The sequence below is a fragment of the Tyto alba genome, unplaced genomic scaffold (assembly GCF_018691265.1).
Source record: "Tyto alba isolate M040663 unplaced genomic scaffold, T.alba_DEE_v4.0 Super-Scaffold_18, whole genome shotgun sequence".
NCBI classification, from domain to species: Eukaryota; Metazoa; Chordata; class Aves; order Strigiformes; family Tytonidae; genus Tyto; species Tyto alba.
Genome location: NW_024881280.1, coordinates 7,189,388 through 7,212,010, shown reverse-complemented (window position 1 = coordinate 7,212,010; position 22,623 = coordinate 7,189,388). Strand labels below are relative to the sequence as shown.

General features: G+C 49.6%; 1 protein-coding gene across 1 annotated transcript; it reads right to left on the bottom strand.

Moving 5' to 3' along the window:
- Nucleotides 1-2,983: 2,983 nt before the first annotated feature.
- SPINT1 (serine peptidase inhibitor, Kunitz type 1) lies at nt 2,984-22,623 on the bottom strand. The gene is made up of 11 exons (XM_032990111.2): nt 22,483-22,623; nt 21,833-22,305; nt 13,380-13,531; nt 11,653-11,791; nt 10,356-10,526; nt 9,636-9,662; nt 8,783-8,908; nt 7,796-7,846; nt 6,821-6,991; nt 6,040-6,096; nt 2,984-4,895 (listed from the first exon to the last, which is right to left on the bottom strand). Exons 2-11 carry the CDS (start codon nt 22,260-22,262, stop codon nt 4,699-4,701), a joined length of 1,521 nt encoding a protein of 506 aa, XP_032846002.1. The 5' UTR covers nt 22,263-22,305; nt 22,483-22,623; the 3' UTR covers nt 2,984-4,698.

Genomic DNA, 22,623 nt, shown 5'->3' with positions numbered 1-22,623 from the left:
CCTGGCCTCTGCAGCTCCTGTCAAATGCTCGCCGTCATTTTGTATATCCTCTCACGCAGGCTGGCTCTGGGCAACTTAGCAAAGACGGTAATTAAACGTTGGGTCTGGCCTCCGCGAAATCTCCTAGAGCGGTTACAGGAACCGATGGTGAGTTTCAAAACGCCTGACACAGCAGGAGGTGAGAACATCTCAGAGAGGCAACCACGGACTAAGGGCCACAGAAACTCTGTCGGGCCTCAGGTGGCACCTTGCCCAGGAAACACTCATTTCCCTGTGACACTGGTCAGCCAAGCTGCCTTGCAGAAAGGTTCCTCCATGCCATTTCACACGCTGCAGAAGCGATCGGATTTACTATCATTGCAATAGCTGACTGTATTTCTCTGTGACTCCAAGTTATCACAGTAACATGCAGTTCTGTGCTTGATGACTGAGGGAAAGTAATTCTGATTTCTCTTTCCTTTTCTTCAAGGAGAAAAAAAAGCGTCTGGAAAGTTTTCACAGGCTATTTCCCACAGCGATACTACTTTAGTGAGCGATGTTTGCTTACCACATTCTGGACTAGCCATGGCACTTCAGATCTGCAAATGCTCCATTTAAGCACACTTCAGCTGGAGCAAGTCTGGTCATTCCTCATGCTTTCAGTAAGGGAGGGGGAAAGGGCATTCAAGATTTCTCTTTACATTATGCAGAGCTTGCAGACAACCTCATTCCTCCTTCCCCCCCAGCTTTAGAGCCGCCTTCTTAACCTGAATGACCTGTTTGACCTTAAAGCCAAAATAATTTCTTCCTGAAGCAATACATTAGGCTGGAGAGCTAAAGTAACTTATCAGAAAGTATCACATCACCATGGCTTCTGTGCAGGGGACAATGTTCTGGCCTGCCACTGTGGAGCCATCCCTTGCCGTGGTGGGGCGGCTACTGTGTTTATTTGCAGAGCCATTGTGCCACAGGGAAGCCGGAGACACCCGATATTTAGCTGTGAGCTAATGCTTCCTGCAGCCAGCCCAGCAGCCACACAAAGCCCGAGAGGTCCCCTCCAGCCTGCTGGGATTAATGCATCCAAAAGCTTGGGCAAGCCCTGCTTCCCGACAGTTGGAGCAAGGTGGGTCAAAGGCTTTGCTGGATGGGAATGAGAGGCTTGAAGGTCTTCCTTCTGCAGAGGTGGAGGCCGCCACTAAATCCGATTGAGCACTTGTGAACAGGCAGCAGGTTTCCCTCGGTGGAGCTGCACAATGGGCAGCAGCTCCGGGGGCTTGGCAGGAGCCCGGCTCTGGAAACCATACAAACAACCCCCTTAAAAAACACTGACCTCGGTGGGGAAGACATTGCCAGAAAGGACAAGGGGCCAACCTCAGACCCCCGGGGGCCTCCCGTACCCCAGAGTGGCCGTGCTGGGGCAATGGGCTCAGGGGGGACACGCTGGGGAGTTCCGTGCCAGGAGGAGCAGCTCTGCCCCAAAATGACCGACACTTCACATAATCGCTTGTTTCTGGCCACAGCTGGGGGAATAGCAAGGATTTGCTCGCCGTCAGGCACAGCCAGTGAAACAAGGCAGCCCAGTTTTCACCAAAAAAAAAAAAAAAAAATGTGTTTCTCAATCAGCTGGCAGTGACACAGTCTTCAGTTCTATTTTTTTGGGGGGGGGGGAGGGATTTTTGTTTTGCAGAAAGTTTCAGAATCAGGGCTCCCGTTCCCATCTGAAAAACAAACGCATTTTAAAGAGCCGGCATTTCCTGGAGAGCGGATACCCTTGTTTCTGCTGGGGGGGGTGGGGGGGAAGCCACCCCCTCTGCGGGGCAGCACAGGGGTGCCAAGGCGGGTGGGATGCCCTGGGGGGGGTGCAGGGCCTTTCCCCAGCCACCCCACTCGGGAGCTGCTGGCGTAGCCCGAGTGACCCCACACGGTAAAACCTGGGGAATGCAGCTGCGTGTCTGAGCCTCCTTGGGCCGCCCTGTACCACAATGGCAGCACTGCTCGTGGTGTGTGTGTCCCCCCCCCAGAGCCACAGGAGCAGCCGCTCCCCTTGCAGCAGAGGGTGCTCCACCAGGAGACACGAGGATGTGTTTTAAGTGAAAAAGGGTGTAACACATGCAGCTTTCTCTCTTTGGAGACGATCAAGAGATGCAGCCTTGGTTTCAAGCAGCACTCTCAGGCCAGGGGTTACCCGCACCGTGCCGGGACTGGTGACCCCATGGGGCGAGCAGAGCAGAGCTCAGCAGGGCTGATCCCTGGGGGGCTCTTCAGGGGACATGGCGGGGGGGGGGGGTAACGTGGGTGGAAGTAGCTGGAAACGGCAGGATGGGAAAGCTGGTGTAGGGGAGGAGTAGGGGGAGAAAGAGGTGGTGGTGTCAGAGCAAACCCCCCAGTCCAGAGCAGAGCACGGGGGAAAGCCCTCCCGGTGCGCAGCAGCGTTTGGAGGCCCAAGTGCTGCCAGGTCAGTGACGCAGGGGCAGGTTCGCCTGGTTCCCATACGTACCTGCTGCCAATTAGCCAAATTTGCATTTAGCTAACCTTACAGTTGCAGTGCCTGAGCGATCACCAGCCTGGAGACACAGCTAGAGCAACTCCTGTTTGAAGAACAGCGTCTGCTTTTGGTTTCAGACCCAAACCCCAAACCAGTCTGACCAGCTGGAATCCAGTTTCAGGTTACACCCTGCCTTGCTCTCTGGGTGACTTAGTGGGTAATGATCTCACCCCTAGCACACCTCAGTCATCTCTCCAGGTGTCCACACAGGCTGCCTCCCCCATTCCCAGCCCTCCCCAAGCCCTGGGACTGCTCCTGCCGCAGCACCTGAGAGCTTTCCCCTGTTACTGCAGTCTGGGCAGATGAAAGGGGGTGAGATAGAAGGCATGGGAACAGTACTTGCCCCCTCCGTGGGTCACTGCTTCTCAGACACCACCAAGTCAGATAAGACAAACCATTCCTTTTTATTGCAACCTGTATTATCAGAGTGAGCGCACAAAACAAAACAAAACAAAAACATAAATCAAGATGTTAGGTTTATTGCATAGGCCACGATAGGCTGTGGGAAAAACAAAGTGATGGAAAAAATGATACGAGACGGATCGTGAAAAGCCGTGGAGGAATCTGACCAGCCCCAGGGACATGAAGGCAAATGCCTGTGACGGGGAGAAGCGGGCAGTCAGATTGCCAGCAGGCTGTGGGCAGCGGTTTCTTCCCTTTCAGCCCTGCACTTGAGAGGACTTGAGCTGTGCCCTGAGCCAGGCACGGCTTCACCAAAGCCTCCCAGAGCCACTCTGCCCTCAGCCCTGAAAGGGTGCAAGCGTCTAAACTAAAGTCTGTACATAGATTTATGCTTCTTACACACATGCACATGCACACATGCAAACACACACACACACACACACTGATTTCCTCTCTCTTCACAGCAGGAGTTTTCCAAGAGCAGCAGGCACTGGAAGTTTGGGGATTGGTGCCAACCCCACAACCGACAAAGCGTACCAGGCACTTCATAAATAGCAGCTTCTGCCCCCAGCTGAAGTCCTCAGCTCCCAGAGGTACGAGCCTGGACAACAGAGATGCAGCAGTACAGATCTGGGACGCACCTCACTGGGGGAACACACGGGACCTTGCCGAAGTGGGGGATGTCACACGCTGCCATGGGGCCAGGGATGAGCGCCTGACCTCCCGGGACTGGGCTCATCTCGCACCAGGAGGGATGTGCCAGCTGGAGTGAGGAGGCCTGGGGACATTAGCTGGCCAAATCCAGCCCACTCCTGTGCTCTGGGAGATGCCAGGGCCTCACGTCAGGCTCCAGGCTCGCGGGGGAGCGCAGTAAAATCAAAGCTGCTGCAAAGATCCAACTGCGAGGGTCCTTCCACCCCGCTCTCACCATCAGCAGTAGAAATAGGGGCATTTCCTTTCCTTTCATGTGAGAATAAATAGGTGTTTTCTCAATACATTTGGGTTCAGACTGAACACTGGAAAAGCAACCGGGGTAACTCACTGAGAGAAAACGGTGGACACGTACTGTACGTAGGAGGCTGTAACATGGCAGCCAGGCAAAAAAAAAAAAAAAAGAATCTAAGTGTGCTTTTCTGTTAAAAATCAAAGCCTAGTGATTAAAGCAGGTGTTTCGGTTCCTTCCACCTCAAAACCAGAAACCACCGGACAGTGTCACAGAGCCCTTGGAATGGGTCTGGATGGTAACGTGGATCCCACTGCCCTCAAGGGGCTCACCACGACCAGGAGGACTGCTGGGAGGCAGGGTGCCCTTTCAGAGGACTGGGGGAAAGGGAGGAAAATATGAGGTTGGGTGGAAGAAAGTGGCACTGCATATAAAAAATTGCTGGCTCTGGTGAGCTTGCACCATTCACCAATGGGAATGCTACACAGATCCAGTCCCAGGGTCCTTCAGCAATTTGAGCAGAGTCGTGCTCCGTGTTTGAGCAAGAAGAAAGATGTAATTCAGAGTTTCACTGGATTGTTCAAGGTTAGGAAGGGATAGACATCAGAGAGCATCAAAACGCTCCCAGATCCTCACTTTCCAGAGCAGCCATTTAGCCAAGACAATCACAAACACTAGTACTGCCAAATTATGGCTAGATCTTGGCCTGATGCTACAAAATGTCTTCGAAAGGAAAGAGTCCTTCAGGCACAGGCCCGTGTCTAAAAACAGAACTCCAGAAGCTTGGGGGAGTGCCCCAGTGCTGGACTGGAGAGAGAGAGGCTGTAGGTCAGACTGGTTTGGTGGCACTGCTGTAAAACAGATGCTCGGTGTCCTCCGTGGTGGAGAGGGTTGAGTTGGTAGCAGTGGTCGGCTGACGGCGCCGACTGCTCTTCTTCCTGTTCTTCAGAAAGAAGTAGCCAATGATCGCCAGGACCACCATGATGCAGATCCCGAGGAGCACGGCAATCACCACCTCGAAGGCACCTGCGGGGGACAGGCGGCCAGGTTAGAAGGGCTGCTCCGCGAGCGCTGCTGCAGCAGGAGCCCTCGGGAAGAGGCAGAGGCACAAGCGCCGCTGCGGAGGCTGCGCTGGCAAAGGGGGAGCGGTGGCCTGACAGCAGGGTGGTCACTGCGCGACTGGGCAAAGAAGAAAGAACGCACCCGCACGGCGTTAAGGGCCTAGCCAGGGTCCAGCCAGCCCGTCTCTCCCAAATGATGGTTCCCGACATTTCCCAGTTGCACCACGCCCTCTAAAGGCCTTTCGCCGGCTTCGGCAGGCTCGGCCGGTTGACACCCTTACGAATAAATATCATCAAGCCCTTCTGCGAGGCTGCCCTCGCCCCGTAGGTCAACAGGGAGGCCGCCCAAGCGGGGTCGCAGAAAGCACCTCAGGGTTGGTGTAACGCTGTCGGAGCGAGCTAGGGTTGGACGGGCTGCGTCGGTGGGGAAAGAGCTCGCAGCACTGCGGGGAGCGCTCGGTTGTCTACAGCCAGCTGGACTCCTGCATCGTCAGTGGAGGCAAACACGATGCACTGGAGAGCCGGTGTGAATCTGAAGATTAAATTAATCTCTGGGGTTGAAGAAGTGTATAATTGCAGGAGTTCTCTACTGAAGAAAGAGGCCTCACAGCTCTGTGGTGAAAGGATGCCAACCTTATATGTGATATTCTTTTAAGAAGTTGTAATTCAACAGCTTTGGTATTCTTTACAGTTTTAGAGAGGGTGTATAGGTCACCAGGTTTCCCCACAGTCTAGCACCCACCATTATTCACACACCCACTTGGGCCTTCTTTCTTGCAGAAGTTAGTGGCCCTTATGTGAACTTGGCCATCAGGAAGAATTTTACTTGCCATTTTTTGATGTTGAACAGTGGAACATTCATGCAAGTTACTGAAAGGAAAATCAGGAGCCTCTGATATGAGCTACTGAGTCACAGACAAAGGAGAAATTGGACCACAGATGCACAATGCACAGAAGCATCTCTTGCCATTGCTAGCATCCCACAAATCACGCATTGCTCCCTCAGCTTCAAAAGGGAGAGAAGGCTATTATTTGAGAGGAAAGACAAGATATTTTTCAGGACAGGGTAAAAACAACAAGCAAGATCTATAGGAAAAACTGTTACTCACTTAAGATAGCACTTTGGGACTCAAATGATTCCCATCTCCGGCCAATGACATCTGCTTCTGAATTGGGAGCACAGAAGGAGAAAAAAAGTTTTACAAAGAAGTTTGGGAAGAAGGGATAAGACAGGTTTCTGAGGAGCATATTTCCAGTGCTCTGAAGTGACTGAATGCATACAGCATCCCTCCTGACAGCCGTGGCACTGAGCTCCCAGGGCAGGCTGTGAGGCACAGTGTAGCTCTGGCTAGCACTTCACAAAAGCAGCACTTTCCCTCCTAACAGATACAGCTTGGCAGAATTCCTCCTGTTTCAGATGTTGGCCTCCACAGCAACACCTACAAAGCTCACAATGTAAACCTGTCCCTCTTGTTTGTTTAAAAATTCTGCCTATTATGCGTCATTGAGGATTTTCTTCATTTCTCCCCTCCCACTTGGGGGGAACTAGATCCGAGCTAGAAGGTTAGATTCTCTTTAGAAAGACCATAGCATATCTCTGGTTAGTTTTGTCATAGTCCTCTGTCCCTTTTTCAACATCAGCACCCAAACTGTTTTCCAGCTCTGAGAAATGACAGGCTGCATTGCAGAAGGGTGCTGTAGGTACCCACCCTTCCCCGCAAGCCATCAGTCACGCTGAAGAACACTGTGAGGCATGGCCAGGGGTTGAGGGCAGAGCTGCTTTTGACCGAAAGCTCCCGAGTTACTGCCTTCGTGGGACCACGGAATTTAATCTGGAGTGATTTTCATAGTTTGGTCAGTAAAACACTAGTCCTCACTACGTCTGCTTACTTGTGATGCCTGAACAAGATTTCATGCACTCTTCCTCTTCTTCAAAGTTGTTGTCGTTGCCACCACAGCCCCCGTAGGTGAAGGGGTCACATTTCTCAGAGAATGGGTTATAGTACCAGCGGGGGATGCTCTCCGTGCACTGTCCGGTGTTAGGCAAGTCCACACAGTGACCTGTCAAAGCAAAGGAGAGGTGCTCTAACCCAGGCAGCGTGTTCCCAGAGCAGCAACATTTTCTGCTTGCAGCAGACGAACACAAGCACCATGGCAGAGGGAATCCACGGCCAGAGCAGTGGCTCCCGGTTTGCAGTGGCTGCCCAGTTGCCAGCTGCTCAAATTGGCATTGCCAAGGCAAGCTTCCACCTGTGCATAAACCCAACTGGCAAGGAGGAAAAAGGAACATCAGAGCGTGCAGGCATGCTAGACCTTGGCTTCAGTCCCCTGGAGAAACAACCTGTCCTCCTCGGGAGGGAGAAGGAAACACGAAGAGCCTGGACACACAGCAACCCCAGGTCTCCTCTACAAGCAAGCTCCAGTTAAGCTGACTTGGGATATATGCTTTTAGCCCAGTGATTGTGCCACTGTCGATGCTAGTACAAACAAGGCAAAGGTATGGGATCGAGCACAGGCATATGATTACTCATATTATGCCATTGCTGTTTCCCCCTCTTATCTTTGGTTTGCGCTATTTCCAAAAAAAGTGCAGCAGGGTTTTGTACAGGCCAGGTACTGTGCCCAGCAGGCAATATGCATGAGACTTGCCTGGGTGGAAAAAGTTTAGGCAGGAGAGTGAGAGCCTGCTATAAACAGCTGTCCTCAAGGACAGAGAACAGGCCCTTGCTTATTTTTAGTAGAGGGACTACCCACATGCTACACCCAGTTTTGGAATTATACAGGGGAGCAGTTTTACCACGAAACAACAGACTGAAAGGAAAAACAAAAGCTGGCAGATGTTCAGGTGCTCTGCATGGTACAAACCTTGCTTATGTGTGACATTGATCTTCTGCAGTCTGTTGAACTCATGAGCATCTGCAAGAGAAACATTTCATGTTAAAACTTCTCTCACCGGTTGAATACAAAAGAAATGCCTCCATCCACACAGACATGGGCAGGCAGGGCTTTCCTGCACAATTCTTTGCTATCACAAGCCAGGGAAAGGGAGATAGAATTTGAGGTTCTTAAATATCTCAAAGCTATGAGAGGAACATGGGAAAAATAAGATGTAATAATGCGGAACTATTCCCAGTCTCTGTTCCACAAATACAGATATAAAACTAAGGAAAACAAAGGCTACTTTCTTTTTTTTTTTTTTTTTTTTCCTGTCAAGAAGTGTGGGGAAACTGCTATTACTCCAGGTTTTAAGAAGTGCAAAAGAGCACTGGAGTAGGATATAAGAGAGGGCAAGAGAGATGACTTGTATGCTTACAACCTACAAAGGCAACAAAACACCCACAAATAGGAAAGAGATTATGTGACTTCTGCCAGAAGAGGGCAAGAAGGATGGAAGGAAGGAGGGATGGCAGACTTGGGCAGCTCACCACTGTGCATTTTCATTAGCATAACGTAAGGATGTTAAGGGAACTGTGACACTGAACAGACTGGGAGAAATCACGGTTTTATTGCCCATCTACCAACTCTAGAAGAGCAGGTAAGGTCATTCAGTGAGAAAAATATTGGAAGGGGAGGGGAGAACAGGCTCTGAAGTCTTACAGACAGGTGTAGAAAAGAGAATCGAGGAGTATTTAAGAGGCAGGAAACACCCCAGGAGGAAAATCAGCTCTTGCACTCAGCAGAGATACGGGGGAAGGCAGAACCTGCAAATATAATACTGCAGAAAGAGATAATGCAGGGTCAGGAGATAAGAACAGAAGGCACCAAAAAGCATTGAGTCAACACCTGTAACTTACATTGTGCTCATCCCTGGGCAAATACCAAGTTGTCCAAGCCAGAGTTTGAAGTACTTACACTGTTCACAATACATCTCATCCGATCCATCAGCACAGTCGAGAGTTTCATCACACTCCAGATAGGCATCAATGCAGCAGCCATCCTTGCATCTGAAGAAGGGGGACTGACATTTCCCATTGCACACTGCATCAGAAACAGTTCAGAGAGCTCATTAAAATTCATTGCTTCTCCCTGACACACAGATGATTTATGAAGGATTTAAAAGCTGCTGATAGGGCTGTCAAACAAGAAACGAGGCAGATCCAGTGGAGAAGAGCTGCTATGGCCCTCTGCTCCAAAGGTGGTCCCAACTGCTGAGTACTGTGCTCCGATCTGAGCTCTCAGTGCACAAAAGACATTGGCATACTGGAGCGAATCCAGTAGAGACTCAGAAAGGGGCTGGAGCACAAGACCTAGTATGAAGTTATGGAAAATACAGAGGCAGACTCATTTTGAAGGTGCACAGTAGTAGGATGAGCAGCAACAGACATGAGTTGTAACAAGGGAAAGTGATCTGATAGAAGGGAAAACAAAATTATAACGAGGGTCCTCGAACACTGGTACAGTTTGACTGGAGAAAGTCTAAAATCTCCTTCATCAGAGATACCCAAAACTGGACTGGATGCAGTCCTGAGCAACCCAATGTGACTCAAAGCTGACCCTGCTTTGAGTAGGGGGTTGGACCAGATGACCTCCGGAGGTAATCCCCAACCTTAATTATCCTATAACATGAAAGTGAAAGGCTTAGTAAAGAAATCAGTCTCCAGTGCCACACTTTCCACACTGAGTGCTAATCAAAAGCCACAGGAATGGACATGAGACACTGAGCCTGAGCTCACAGCAGGATTACACAGTGATACTGGAGGCTCACCTGGCTGTTGACGCCCACCAACAGAACCTGAAGAGACAAGGGGAAAAATAAAATAAATTTACCAGCACATCATGTTGTCAGCTCAAGATCAGCTTTATATTGCTTTCATATCTCACCTAAGAAGTGCATATTTTCTGGAAGCGAGCCCTGGAGGGGCTCAGGAGGGGAGATAAGGGTGCCCATCACCCAGAGACCCCAGATGAGTAGCACCCACGTGAGGCAGGCCTGGAGGAGCACAAGGCAACTTCCCACCACTAGCTAGACCGTTCCCAAATGGTCTTTCTTTTCCAGGGCTTTTGCCTCCTCCTTAAACTGTGCCTGGCAGAGGCTCAGCCCGTTTATCTGAGGCAGCACTAAGTCATTCCCACACTTGGGTAAGAGGGTGCCAAGGAGGAAGATTAATTTCATTTTCAGAGTGAAGCACTTCTGGCTCCCTCACAGCACAATGCTCCCCTCTGGGTTTAGGTTTCAGATGCGACACGAAGATTTGGTGAGGGTTTCTGCAGCCGAACTCCAGGGACACTGACCAGGGGAGCAGTGCTCCAGGAGCTAGGTCAGATATGTCAGCGGCGTAAGACTAGGAACCCCCTTCCAAAATTAGCCTGGTCTTCTCAGCCCTCTGGGCTCTAACTAGCTACCAGCCAAGAAGCTGCAGTACCTGCCCACACGGTCATCCCAATCCTATGAGACAGAGGGGGCTGATTTTTGAAGACGACTCACCTCTAACATTCTTGCAGGCGAGCTTACACTCCTCTTCCCGTAAGTAGTTATTCTTGTTGGGCTTGCAGCCACCAAAAATGAACTCCTCACACTGCTGAAGGCTCGGGTTGTAAAACCAACGTGGAAAAGATCCCCGACACCAACCCACCTTCTTAGGAGTCAAACAGTGCTCTATCAAGAAAATTAATATAAAAAGCCCTGGTTACCTTGCTTTGCCCTCACATATATGTAGGAAAAAGTCTTCCAAAGGAAAGTTTGTCAAAAGCGTGGACACCTGTCTGAAATATTTGTAAAATCTTGAGCGGCATGGAGAAGCTGAATAGGGAGTCATGATAGATATTTTCTTATATGAAAAGCAGGGTCACAAAATCAAATTAGAAGGTGCCACATCCATAAAACGAAAAGATCTGCTTCTCCACACAGCACATAGTTAGGCTGTGAAACTCCTTGCTTCAGGATGTTGCTGCTGTGCAACGACTACATCAGGTCAAAAAGGGGTTCATCTGTGGTTATTGAACACAAAGACACCATCTTCTGCTTAAAAAAAATCTCCCAGCTGCAAAATACTTGGGGACTAGCCAAGCTTAGTAGGTGTTTACTGATAGCATGTCACGTTCTTGTACTCTTTCCAAAGTATCAGCCTCTGGACACTGTAGGATGCAGTGTACTGGATTCTGGACAGACCATTATCATCACTTGACATGGCTGTTCTTACATTTTTATGGTATCTGTGGCAGGAGGAGAAATTCTCTGCTTAGCTACTAGTCAACCATTTGTCCAAGGACTCCTTGCTCCTAATGCACTTGTAACGCTGAACATTTCGATCATTAAACAAGGCCATGAAAGTAAAACTTATAAACAAAGCAGGGACACTTTGAATGTCATGCAGGCGGCTCCACCTGTCCTGCAGCTTAAGGGAATTAAGGCCTTCACAGCAAAACCATGGAGTCAACAAGACCTTTCAGGTTCTTCTGCCTTATACCCTCAGTTGCACCCAGGGCTTCAGCCACTCTGGTGTCACCCAGCAGAGGGCAATGCCATGCAGAGAGGATGTGGTTATTGCAAGCCAACCCTTCTTCAAGAGGATGTGAAAACCCTAAAATAGCCCACTGTGAATGCAGAGACCCTCCACTACTGGTCAGGTGCAGGCTTTTACTGGGAAAAGTTGACATGCAAGTCCAATCAATCTCTTGGTTGTGCTTTTTCCCCATCTACCCCTCTGAGAAGAGCACCAGTAATGCCAGAGCAGCGCCCAAGCTTGGGGACTCCAGCTAGACATCTGTGGGCTGAGGCTCACCTTCAGTCTGCTCAGAACTCAGCACCATGATGGTGATGTTGGTGAAGTCTTGCTGTTGTGCAGTGTCCGTGACAGTAAGCTGGAAGACGTAAGTCCCCACTTGCAGGTTGGAAATCTCTACCTGATCTTCTTCGTGCTTCTGAGAAAGCAAAAGAAAGGCTTATGCAGAAAAAGGTACCTCTAATGAGGGAGTGAGTAAAGCCATGTGAGGCCTGTGTTCCTGCATTAGGAAGAAAGGAACTTGGCTGGAAACCCCCAAGCAGATGTCTGGCATGAAAAATGTCTCAATGCTATACAGTCCCCCCAAATCCGTGGGCTGGTATCCAGCTGGAATAGCAGAGAGAAAGAGTACCACAAACATAATTAGACATTTCATATTTTGGGGCATTGTGAAGGCACAAGGGAAAATAAAAATCTTTGGAGAGGACTGAAATACCTATAGTTTTTATTTTACTTATTTAAAAATAAAATCTAATATGAGTCATTTACTTAGTGCGTAGGGAATAAGCTAGGTATATTTAAGAAATATACTCTTTCATTTTGAATATGACAAGTATACTTAGTTTTAGAGATGGAAATGAGTACCTATTTCATTGCCTGATGAGAGGTTTCTAAAAGAAAGTGAATTATTTTGTCAGAGTAGAAAGCTGTGATATTATTAACACAACATCTTTTCCTATGTTTGCTAATAATATTGGTCCTCCATTTCCATGCTATCTGCCTTTTGTGGTTAGGTTTCAAGAGAACAGAGTGTTGCCATATATCATCTCGATGTAGTTAACACCGCATAATACAAGAGGACTCTCCTTTTTGGTTGTTTTTGTTTGTTTATTTGTTTGTTTTGTTGTTGTCTTTTTGTTTTTCTTTTTTGTTGTTGCTGTTGGTTTTGTTTTGGTTTGGTTTGGTTTTTTCCCCTGAAAGTTGCTTTGGTTGGGAAGGGAAAAGGAAAAGAGCACTTCCAGATTTTCACAACCCCCTCAGCACCCTAGAGCTAGTCTTCAAAATCAGCTGTGGGCCTGATGCACTCATTTGCTAATTCTTCCCAAAGGTTCCACAAGAGCTCCAAATGAGCAATAAGGCTTTCCGGAGTGTTTTGCAGAAGTTTAAGGGTAGCCATTTGCTCTCCTAAAGCCACAATTCACATTTAACATCTATCAGATAGGCAGTGCTCACACCCCAGAGATCTTGGAGCCAGTCAGGAGACATGACTTCTGCTCCAGCTCAGATAAGATAGGAGGAGGAACCTATGCTCTAAAGAGAGGCAAAGTTCAGGAAGAGCCTCGGGAGAAGAGAAGCAGAGCCTGAGACTGGATTATTCAGACCCAGAGGTAATTGAAGCACCAAAGCGGGGCAGAGCAAAACTAAGGGCAGGCCCCTCACTGAGTTTAACTACGGGAGCTTGGGAGCGGAGGCAGCTCTTGCATCAAAGCTGCTGCCCTCTTGGGTGCTCCCACCCAGGCAGATCCGGTGCTGCTCAGGAAGGTCTGAGATGGCATCCCGGTGCAGGGAGCCTGAGACCCGATGAGGCCAAGAAATGCCACGTCCCACTAGTGTGCGAGAGGGTGGGGGCCACCACGAGGAGTGCTCCATATCTGTTGGGAACAGGCTCGTGGGTGGACTGGCTCGAGAAGGGAAAGACGAGGTGACTTCTAAGTCAGAGGCTGTGAGAGCCCAACCTGTTGCAGACCACAGGTGACACTGAGCAAGCTGCTTCCTTCCTTCCCTACCTTCATCTCCACAGAGGGGTCGCCAAGGACCTGTTTCCATTCGTAGCTGATTATCCCTCGGTCATCCGTGCTCTCTGTGCCTCTCAACATCACTGGCTCTCCCGGCTGTACCCTCATGTCCATGCCAGTGCGGGCTATTGGAGGATGGTCATCTGGAGAAGAAATGCAGAACAAGGCTTGGGTAAGAGGCTGAAGGGTCCGGCCCTTGTCTCCATTACAGAAAGACAAGGGAGGGGGATTCTTCCAGGCTAAATCAATACAGACTTCAACCACTTAAAGGAAAACACTTTTATACAGCTGTGCTTCTTGCAGCCTGAGCAAGCAACAGGCAATCAATACCGTTATTATTGCCCTCAATAATTTAGTAAGTCCACAACCCACTCTGGCAGTGTCTTTGAGCCAGTTGTCTCCCAGGCCACTTCTGCCCACAGGAACCACCATAGGAGAGTGTCCCTGTGGCTACAGCCATTGTGCTTCTGACCATTGGAGCACGTCCTCGCCAAACAGCACACAGTGATCTCCACCCTTCACTTAGGGAGATGACCTGATGTGGGTGTTGAAGAATGTGGAACTGACTCTTATCGTTCCTATCGCTGTCTCTAAGCACTATGTTAGCATACTTAACCAGAGCTATGCAACGTGGGATTCAAATGGGAAATATCCCTCCTCCACCCCATCTTCCACCCCACTCTCTGACATGCGTGCCTTAAAAAAAAAGCACACAGATGCCATTCGTGAGATCATTGCTTTTCTACCATTCTATGGATTAGCTTACCAGCAGTCTCCACAACCCATTAAACACTTCTCCAGACAGTAAGTGTAAGAGACAACTGATCCCTGCCCGTGCCAGCAAGAACAGCCTATACAATGCCAGCATTGAGCTCCTTTCGGCCTGAAGGTCACAGGCTTCCTGCTTAGCTCAGCCCATAAAACACCTGGTAGCAACTCTACCAGGTCCAAGACTCAGTGTTCCAGGTCAACCCGAGTCTTTTGTAAAGGCATTGATCGTCATTTATAAGTTAGATATAAATCACTCCACCATTACACTGTTCTATCAACTGACTGAAGAGGAGGATTAGCACCCAAACCCCTTAGAAAACTACTCTCTCGGGTAATTATTTTCACTGTTGTAGATTTGCTCTTAATTTCCTGTTTGAGCGTTTCTGGATTCAGGTCCCAGCTGCTGACTCTTGCTAGAGCCTACTAAAAGGACCTTTAATATAAGGCATATGTACAAACAAACCTAACATTCAAAGCAATCCACTTTTTAGTTCGTTCATCACTAAATTCAGTAGGATAGAGGGCTTTGCAACACGTTCCAGACCAGTTACCACCAATCTGCCCAGAATCTTCTATTTTCCGGTATCTTTTACCAAATGAACACATATTCATTCTATCCTGGTCTTACAGATGCTTCTGCCACCAGAAAGTCAAGGGGAAACAAACCCTTCCTTGTTTACAGGTTTGATCCTGTTTGGCTGCAGAATTGAAGAGCGTCTGTGGGTGCCAGGGCTCTGAGGTTCCCCATGCAGCTTACCTCCCTCATTGCCGGGCTGATGGGGATCTGGTTTTACTCTACAAGAAGAGGTCAGCCACCTCGAGCTTGTGCAGCCACAGGGCTCCTGGTTACATTTAACGCACCAGTCCCTGTGCTCTCTGCTGTCTGTCACTGGTTTTACCTTTTAGTCCATCTTTTCATGTAAGTATTGGGTGAGAACAACCACCAAAAATAGGCATAGGAGACCCAGCTGGACCGAAAGAAGCCAGGAAGACGACACAAGTAGAGATGCCCACCCTGGTGTCCTCTCACCTTTGGGTGAGGGACACCTCCCTGCCACTCCTTCCTCGGGGCCGCATGCCAGAGCTGCGGGTCCTGTGTCAGGCAGGCACAAAGACTGCTGAAAGACACCAAGAGGGGCCAAGAGAGCCTGGAAACTCTTGGTTTTGAGCAGGGCCAGTAGAATAATGAACGGATTTTTGCTTTTTTTTCAAGTGGTCTTGCCGTGAGAACATTTATAGGCAAAAGCCATGACTGAAGCTGGCAACTCCTTCCAAACCCAACAGTGAAAAACTGCCCTACAAGCACCTTGTAGACAGCACTACAAGGTCTGGAAAGGGGACATGTTCCTGCCATTCCTGCCAGGCAAACGCCATGAGCCTGCCAGGGAGAAATGCAGCCGTCTCCCTGCCACCCTCCTGCCAGGGTGAGCCCAGCAGATGGGTGCAATTGCACAAGGGAAAGACCAGTTCTTCAGCAACGCAGAGGCTGATCATTAACTCACAACCCCAAATCATATTTTTTCCTTGGCATTTTTAAGCATGCACACTTACAAAAAATTTTTAAATTGCAGGCCAAACATTTCTTCACAGGTCAATTTAGTTACTTGGAGTTGTGGGTTGCACGGTGAAGTAAAAGCTTGGTTCTGATGAATGGGTCAGCAACTTCTCCAGATCCCATTTCTGATTAGCCAAATTCCCCAACCCTCCTCACCTCCAGAAAAACAGTCAGAGTTTTTGCTTGTCTGCGGTGACTGCCAAGGAGGAACTCCCACTAGGAATTAAGGACTTCATTTTCAAGTCTTTCCCTTTTCTCCTTAGGACATCTGAAAGCTCAGTGACTTTGGAATATTTCGGCTACACTGCCTATGTGAAGCCTTCAGTGGCAACGTGGCTGTTCTCCACCTGAGCTTCGTAACCGAGCGCTGACCGAGCCAGAGTATCAACAAACTGCTGGCAGAAGGGAGATGGTCCATTCAGTTTGTTTTGCTCTGAAAGTCTGTTTGAAAAATGAAAGTTACCTTTGCTATAATGCTCTTTTGACCATGGAAAGTTTCTGCTGTAAAACTCTGTAATTAACAGGGAGATTAAAGCTTTATGATGCTGTTCTGTGTTGTGCTCTTTACAGCGGAGCACGTGCTGCTGGAGTTGCATCATTAAGTGACAAATTCTGCTTCCCTTTATAAAATACATCGAAAGGTGAAATATCTTTTCTTTATGATCCCAGAGAAAAGCTTGACAGAGTAAGCCCAAAATGCTTAAAACCAAATTTATATGGCTCACAGTGTATTCATGCCTCAGTTCCTGGTTTTTGCTTTTTTTTAAAAAAAAATCATCTAGTTTTAAGGCTTATGCAGTCACTGGTTTGTCTGGTTTCACCTCTAACAGTGAGTAAACTTGAACTAAGGTTGATTGGGGAAGCATCAACCCCCAAAAAGACGTTAATAGACCCCCAAAATTAATAGACTAAAATTAGTAGACAAAAAGACATAAAAAGACCCCCTAAAAGATACTGAGTTCCTACAAGGGATGCAAATGTAGGTATCTAGGTGAGGAGAGAGACCCCACAAGGGACCTCGCTAGCCAAACATGCAGGCACCAGTGAAATCCTGCAGCAGAAAGCACTTGCAAAGCTCCCGGTTTGGGGATTTCTCTTCTGGAGCTCAGATATCAGCTCTTGCCCTCGAGACATGAATTCACAGAAAACCAGATTTCCTCCATTCCAGCGCTTATGCAGATACACCCAGAGTACTTGAGACTATAAAGCAATGCTAGAAAATACCTCATAATGATTTGAGGTTGCCACTCCAAAGTGCTAGAAAGCTTTCCTGTCAGTGAGGAGCTCTTATAGCCCACGGTTGTCTGTCATTGCAGGGCCAGCTTACAGACAAGAGCGGCTTGCACTGCGGACACTGAGACACTGCGAAGGGAATAGCCTCAGAACGGAGAAAAGCCACAGCCCAAAGCCACTGGGCAGGCCAGTAGCAGAGACAGGAGCAGAAACGAGGCCACGGAAATTCCAGCATCCATGAGACACCGGCCCTTGGAGATTTCCAGCGTGAGAAGGCAGCTGAGCCTGCCTGCTGCACAAGCCAGGGGCAGAGGTGGGCAGCAGCGCAGCTCTCCCCTCAAATGCTAAAGCTCTTCCAGAGAAGTCATTCAAAAGCAAGCAGCTTTCAGGGAGGGTTCGTTCAAATCTCGCCCATCCTACACTAGAAAACTCTCCACTGTGACAGGCAAAGGTAATGAAGGATGATGCTGCTGGCACAGTGCTAATTTGCCTGGGAGGGGGGGGAAGAGGGAGAAGGGAACAAGGCAATGCAACATAATGCCTGGAGAAAGAGAAATACAGGCTCTTTCTGTAGGATTCATCCTGACTGGGCAGCAAATACAGTCATGACAAAGCCCTAGAGTTTTCTGACAACTCACGCAGAGCCAACCAGCTCTCAGCATTCATTTCTATAGTGGTTTGTAAGGGGGGCACACAGCAGATCAACTTAACCTCTCTAAACCAGTACAGCACTGAACGGATTATATTTTCAGATTAATGCAATTTGCTGCTGCTGCCAGGCTCCTTCCATCCTTCCTCACGGTGTGGGAAAACCAGTCTGATTTGTTTTAGTGGACAGAGGGAAAGACTCTCCCGTGGGATTTCATGCCATTTTAGTAAAGATTAGTTTGTTCCTCCAGTCTCCTTAAGAAGCTCCAGAGACAAGACGTGAGGTAGCCACAACACGGGGCACTTCAGTAAATTCTGCGTGACAGACGGCAATTTCAAGTGGAATGGAAGCTGCTCATCACCAGCTCTGAGCCAGGAGCTGGACCAGCTTGTCTCTGAGTGCCCTTACATCAGCCTCTGTATCTGTGGTGTGGGTACTGGATGTGCAGTTTCCCCTTGCCTGGTCTAAACTGGACACTGAACTGGCTCAGGGCTGAGCAGAATCAGCCAAGGGGATACCAGTGCCCGGACCTGTCTCGGCCCCAGCTGGCACCCCAGCTCCGCTCATTTTACTTGCACTGTGCCCCCATAACAGAAACCAGCACGGGACCAAACATTTGAAGAGGGGTGAGTGTCAAACTTGGGGAGCTCTCCCTTTTTTGTGAATGAGTTACTGAGGTTTTAACCTGCCAATCTCCCTCCACGTTGAGGCAGGAGCGGACACATCCTGAACCCTGCAGTGCCCCAGCGCTCCCTGTCTCCCACTCACAAGCCCTGAATCCAACAGGAGGAGGAGAGTCTCACCCAGCATTTCACAACCACCACAAAAGGTTCAGTTCAAGAAACGGACAAAGGTTCAGGGAGGTTATTTTCCAGTTTCACACCCAGAACTGGTTTGCCTAGACCAGAATAAGCTCAGGGTAGTTACTTAAACACTGGGCTCCATTATTACCAATAAAGCGCACGGTGAGCCTGCCCCTCCCGAATGAGCCAGGCAGAAAACTCGCACCAAAGTTCAGGCTGGGGAATCATTTAAGAGGATAGTGCCTTTTAACAATAACATCAGAGACTTTGGGCTGTATGTTAGCTGGAACAGCCGAGAGACAGAGCCAAGGTCTCAGAAGCTCTTGTTCTCCAAAATACTGAAAATACACTCCAGTGATGTGCAGAAGCTGTATTCGTCATTGCCTGTACCCACAGGCTTTTCTGAAGTCAACACCCTAAGAATGGCCACAGTGGGTTTGAGCAAGGGTGACTCTGCCCCTGTGTTCAGTTGCCAACAGTCTTGCTGGGGATGCTTGAGCAAGAGCCAGAAAAGGGCAAGCATACACAGTGCTTCCCCTGTGATACTCTCCCAGCTTCCAGCTACTTCCATCAGGCTCCCAAAACATGACACAATTAAATTTGCCCATTCAGCAGCCCCCAGCTGTGCTCTCTCTTTCAAGTGTTATCTAGTCTCCTCCTGAACATACATAAACTTCTTAATTCAACAGGTCTGCTCTCCGTAGTAGCAGTGTGGGTCTTGCAATGTGTGGCTTTTTTATTTAATATCACCCACTGGGATCACTAAATATATATTTCACTATTCACTAGAAAAAACATACTTTAAATCCTCATGATTGCAGAGGACGTCTGAAGATTGCCACATGGGCATACCCTAAAGGCTCCTAGGACACCTGACAGCAGCACATAAAGGAAAGAGATGGATGATAAAGCAGCATATAAGCTTCCTGCAGACCTTTAGAGCCAGTCTCAGGGGGCTGACAATAACCTGGGCTCCAGAACAAGCACAGTGCTTCACATTTTAACAGCAATACAGCACAACAGCAGCAATACTAGACAGTTTTGTCTCCAGTTCGAAACCCAGTGGAAGATTTTTCTGCCTATAAACATTTTGGAGGAAAACCTGATATGCCAAAACCAGCTTTCCTTAACACTCATTTCACCTGGCCTCTTCAGGCACCCTCAAAAAGCCTGTAAGCCAAAATGCTGCAGAGATTTCTTATGCTGCTGGGTGGACATGCTCTGTGCCCAGGGGCTCGTTCGTTTGGCCTCCTGCACTTGCACCTTCATGGCCTTCCCCAGTTGCCCACGGTGGTGGCCAGCACCACAGCAGCCCCTTTCCCCCTGCGTGGACCCAACTCCGGCAGCACAGCTGGAGGGGCTTGGGGTTTTGTTCTGGATTTCTGTTTGTTTGTTTGGATCTGAACCCCAAGTCAAGATCTGCGTCCTTAAGTGTCTCATCAACTGCTGTGGGGAGGAGGGCCCTGCACCCTCTGAGAGTGCAAACACGGGGTGTAGAAGGGACGGAGCCCTTCCTACACCCGCAGCGGTATCGTGGTGCAAGCCCCACGTGAGTGAGGAGGGGCATAACCCGCCTCAGCAGGCAGAATATCCCAAACAGCATTTCTGGCATATTTTTCACTTCTCACTGATAAACCCTCCTGGGTCTTCCCGCTCCACCACGGCTGTTCCAGCACCTGCGAAATTAGCATTAGGAATGGTTTGCAAGGCAGCACCTGCATATTGGTGGCTGGGATGCTCCAGCTAGGTGCCATGGATTGCCAAATGCAGTGCTGCTGGTGGCTCAGATTGCTTGGTGACCCAGGGACACTTTCTAGAGACCTGCACACATGCAATGCCAGGCCCCGGGACCAGCCCAGAGAGGAGGGGGTTTCAGTCTCCTTGTACGGGGTGCTGGTCCACAGAGGTGAAGAGACTGAATTGCTCAACAATGCACTGTATTTTAATCTAATCTTGTGAAATCAGGATGTACTGGAGATGATGCATTCCCTTTTCCTCCTACAACAAATTATGTAGGAGTTCAGACAGCTGCCAGCATGCCACCTCCAGTCCTGGTGATGTGGGCTTCAGTTCCTCGCTAACTGCAGCTCCTGCAGAAAGGATTCTGAGCCTGAAATGGAGACGCAGAACAACTACAGCAACAATAAGACAGAGATTTACCACAAAGCCCTAAAATGCAGCAGGAAGCAACTAGGAGGGAGAGGGGACAGGAGGACCACTTCTGCCTTGCTGCCGTTCAAACCAGAGACACCCACAGGCTGCTCCAGAGGAGCCGTGACCTGCTCCGAAACCCCTGCACTGCTACTGAGGATGGACTAAAACAGTCAGTGTGGGGTTTGGTGCCATTTCACACCTCCAGCACCTGCAAGGCTGACAGGCTGGCACATCCCAGTAGAAGTTCAAAGATCACGCCGTTGAGCCCAAGCCCATGTGGCCACAGACACTCCCCTCGTCATCATCACAGGTCCTTTCCTTCTCTGCCACGGGTGGGCTGGGAGGAGGATTACCCATGCAGATATCCCCTAACAGCCCTGCCCAGGCATCAACATATAATAAACTGGTTATGGTTGCCAAAGACCCAGCCAGGTTAGAGACATCCCAACCTCCTTAGGCTTCCCCCAAAACATGGAAGAAGGAGGCAAAAAGAGAAATTGCGGTGTTTTCAGTGTTTCTGAACACACTGGATTTCTTTGGAGACGTCAGAGCATGTGGCAGGTGGCCAGCTCCAGATTACTTTGTGTTTTCCACCTGGTTTTCTGGGTCCAGGTGCAATCTTTCAGGGCAGGAAACCAGCGATTGGAGAAGAGAAACCCACCTCCAAAGGGGAGTTTTCTAATCACCTTCCCCCAGCTGCTCCTTCTCCCTCCCCCAGCAGCAAGGACCAGCCCCAACAAGCAGAGCAATACTGAGACGCCTCATTGTCCAGGCTGCTGTTCACAAGATTCAGGCTGTGGCAAAATGAAAGGTAAGTGGATTGCGTCCTGCCTCCAGCCCCTGAGCAATTAAGAGATTAATGCAGCCCTTTAAAACACAGTGATGTATAGATTTTTAGAGGATTTCACTTTCCAACCTCAGAGGCCTGGGGGGGTGTGTGTGTGTGTGTGTGTGTAAAGAAAAACAATACCTTTTCCTCTACATTGTCAAGTATCAAAAACTTAGCCTGCATTTGGTAAGCACTCACTCCATCCACTTCAAATAAGTTAAAGAACAATTCCCTCCCCATTTACTAGGAGGTAAACTGAGGCACATATGTGAGTTTATCAAAGTTAGGGAAAACCTTTGCAGCAGAGGGACAGATAGAGACCCCCATCTTTAACATCCCTTTATCCCGACCACTTGGCAGCTGCACAGGTGACAGCTGGAGGAGCTGGCACCAGTGGCCACCAGTGTTCTCCCAGCCCCAGGTTGCACAGCTCCATTACGGGCACCTTACCACTAGATCTGTGATCCTGTATTGCCAGGTAGGAGTCGTACACGTCCTTCCTTAAGAAGTTGAGAAAGCCGATCTTCCTGGCAAACCTGCAGACGAAAGCCTGCTCGTAGAGGCAGTTGAGGAGAAAACAGCCCTGGATGTGGTCTTCCTCCGTGCCCAGGACCTGCTCCACGAGAGCCAGGTTACAAGTGGGCTCTTTACAGCAGGCTCTCATGCAGTCCCTGCTCCGATAGACCATGGGGGACGACAAGAAGGTGGCTCCGTTCTGGACGGAGGCATCTGTATCTAGCACCAAATCCGGCATTCCTGCTGTAAAGTCCTCCAGGCACGTTTCACCGAAGGGTTTTTCCTCCTGCCCTTCGCTGAAGTCCACCGCCAGCACCAAGCAGACCCAGAGCACAAACCGTGGACCCGGCCTCCCTCGGGCCATCTTGGCACCCCGATCCTCACCGCCTTGAGACCCGAATCCTTTCCTAAAGGAGGGGAGAAGACAGGTGAGGCTAAGAGGGACAGTGTCCAGGTGCATGCCACCCTGGGGCGAGCAAAGATCTGCCAAGGCCGTGCTCCAGGTCCCCGCTCACCCCGGGGTGGCCAGTGTGACCCCCCCCCCCCCGCAACTCATCCCCAGCCATGCGCTCTCAGCCCCCCACCTGGGCGGTCTCCAGTGAAACCGATGCTGGGAGTGGGGTGACTCCCACGTCCCCCCCTCCCCGTCTCCTTCACCCTTCAGGTGCGTCCAGCAGAGACAAAGGCACGGAATGCGCAGGAAGTGAAAACCAACTCCCAGAGAG

Bases quoted from the DNA above. Each gene is read 5' to 3' on its own strand.
- SPINT1 (XM_032990111.2), bottom strand. From the start codon at position 22,262: ATGGCCCGAGGGAGGCCGGGTCCACGGTTTGTGCTCTGGGTCTGCTTG. The intron at 13,532-21,832 runs GTAAGGTGCCCG...TTTCTTCTCCAG, and splicing joins ACAGGATCACAGATCTAGTG to ATGACCATCCTCCAATAGCC. The intron at 4,896-6,039 runs GTGAGTAACAGT...TGTCCCCCGCAG, and splicing joins GTCCCAAAGTGCTATCTTAA to GTGCCTTCGAGGTGGTGATT.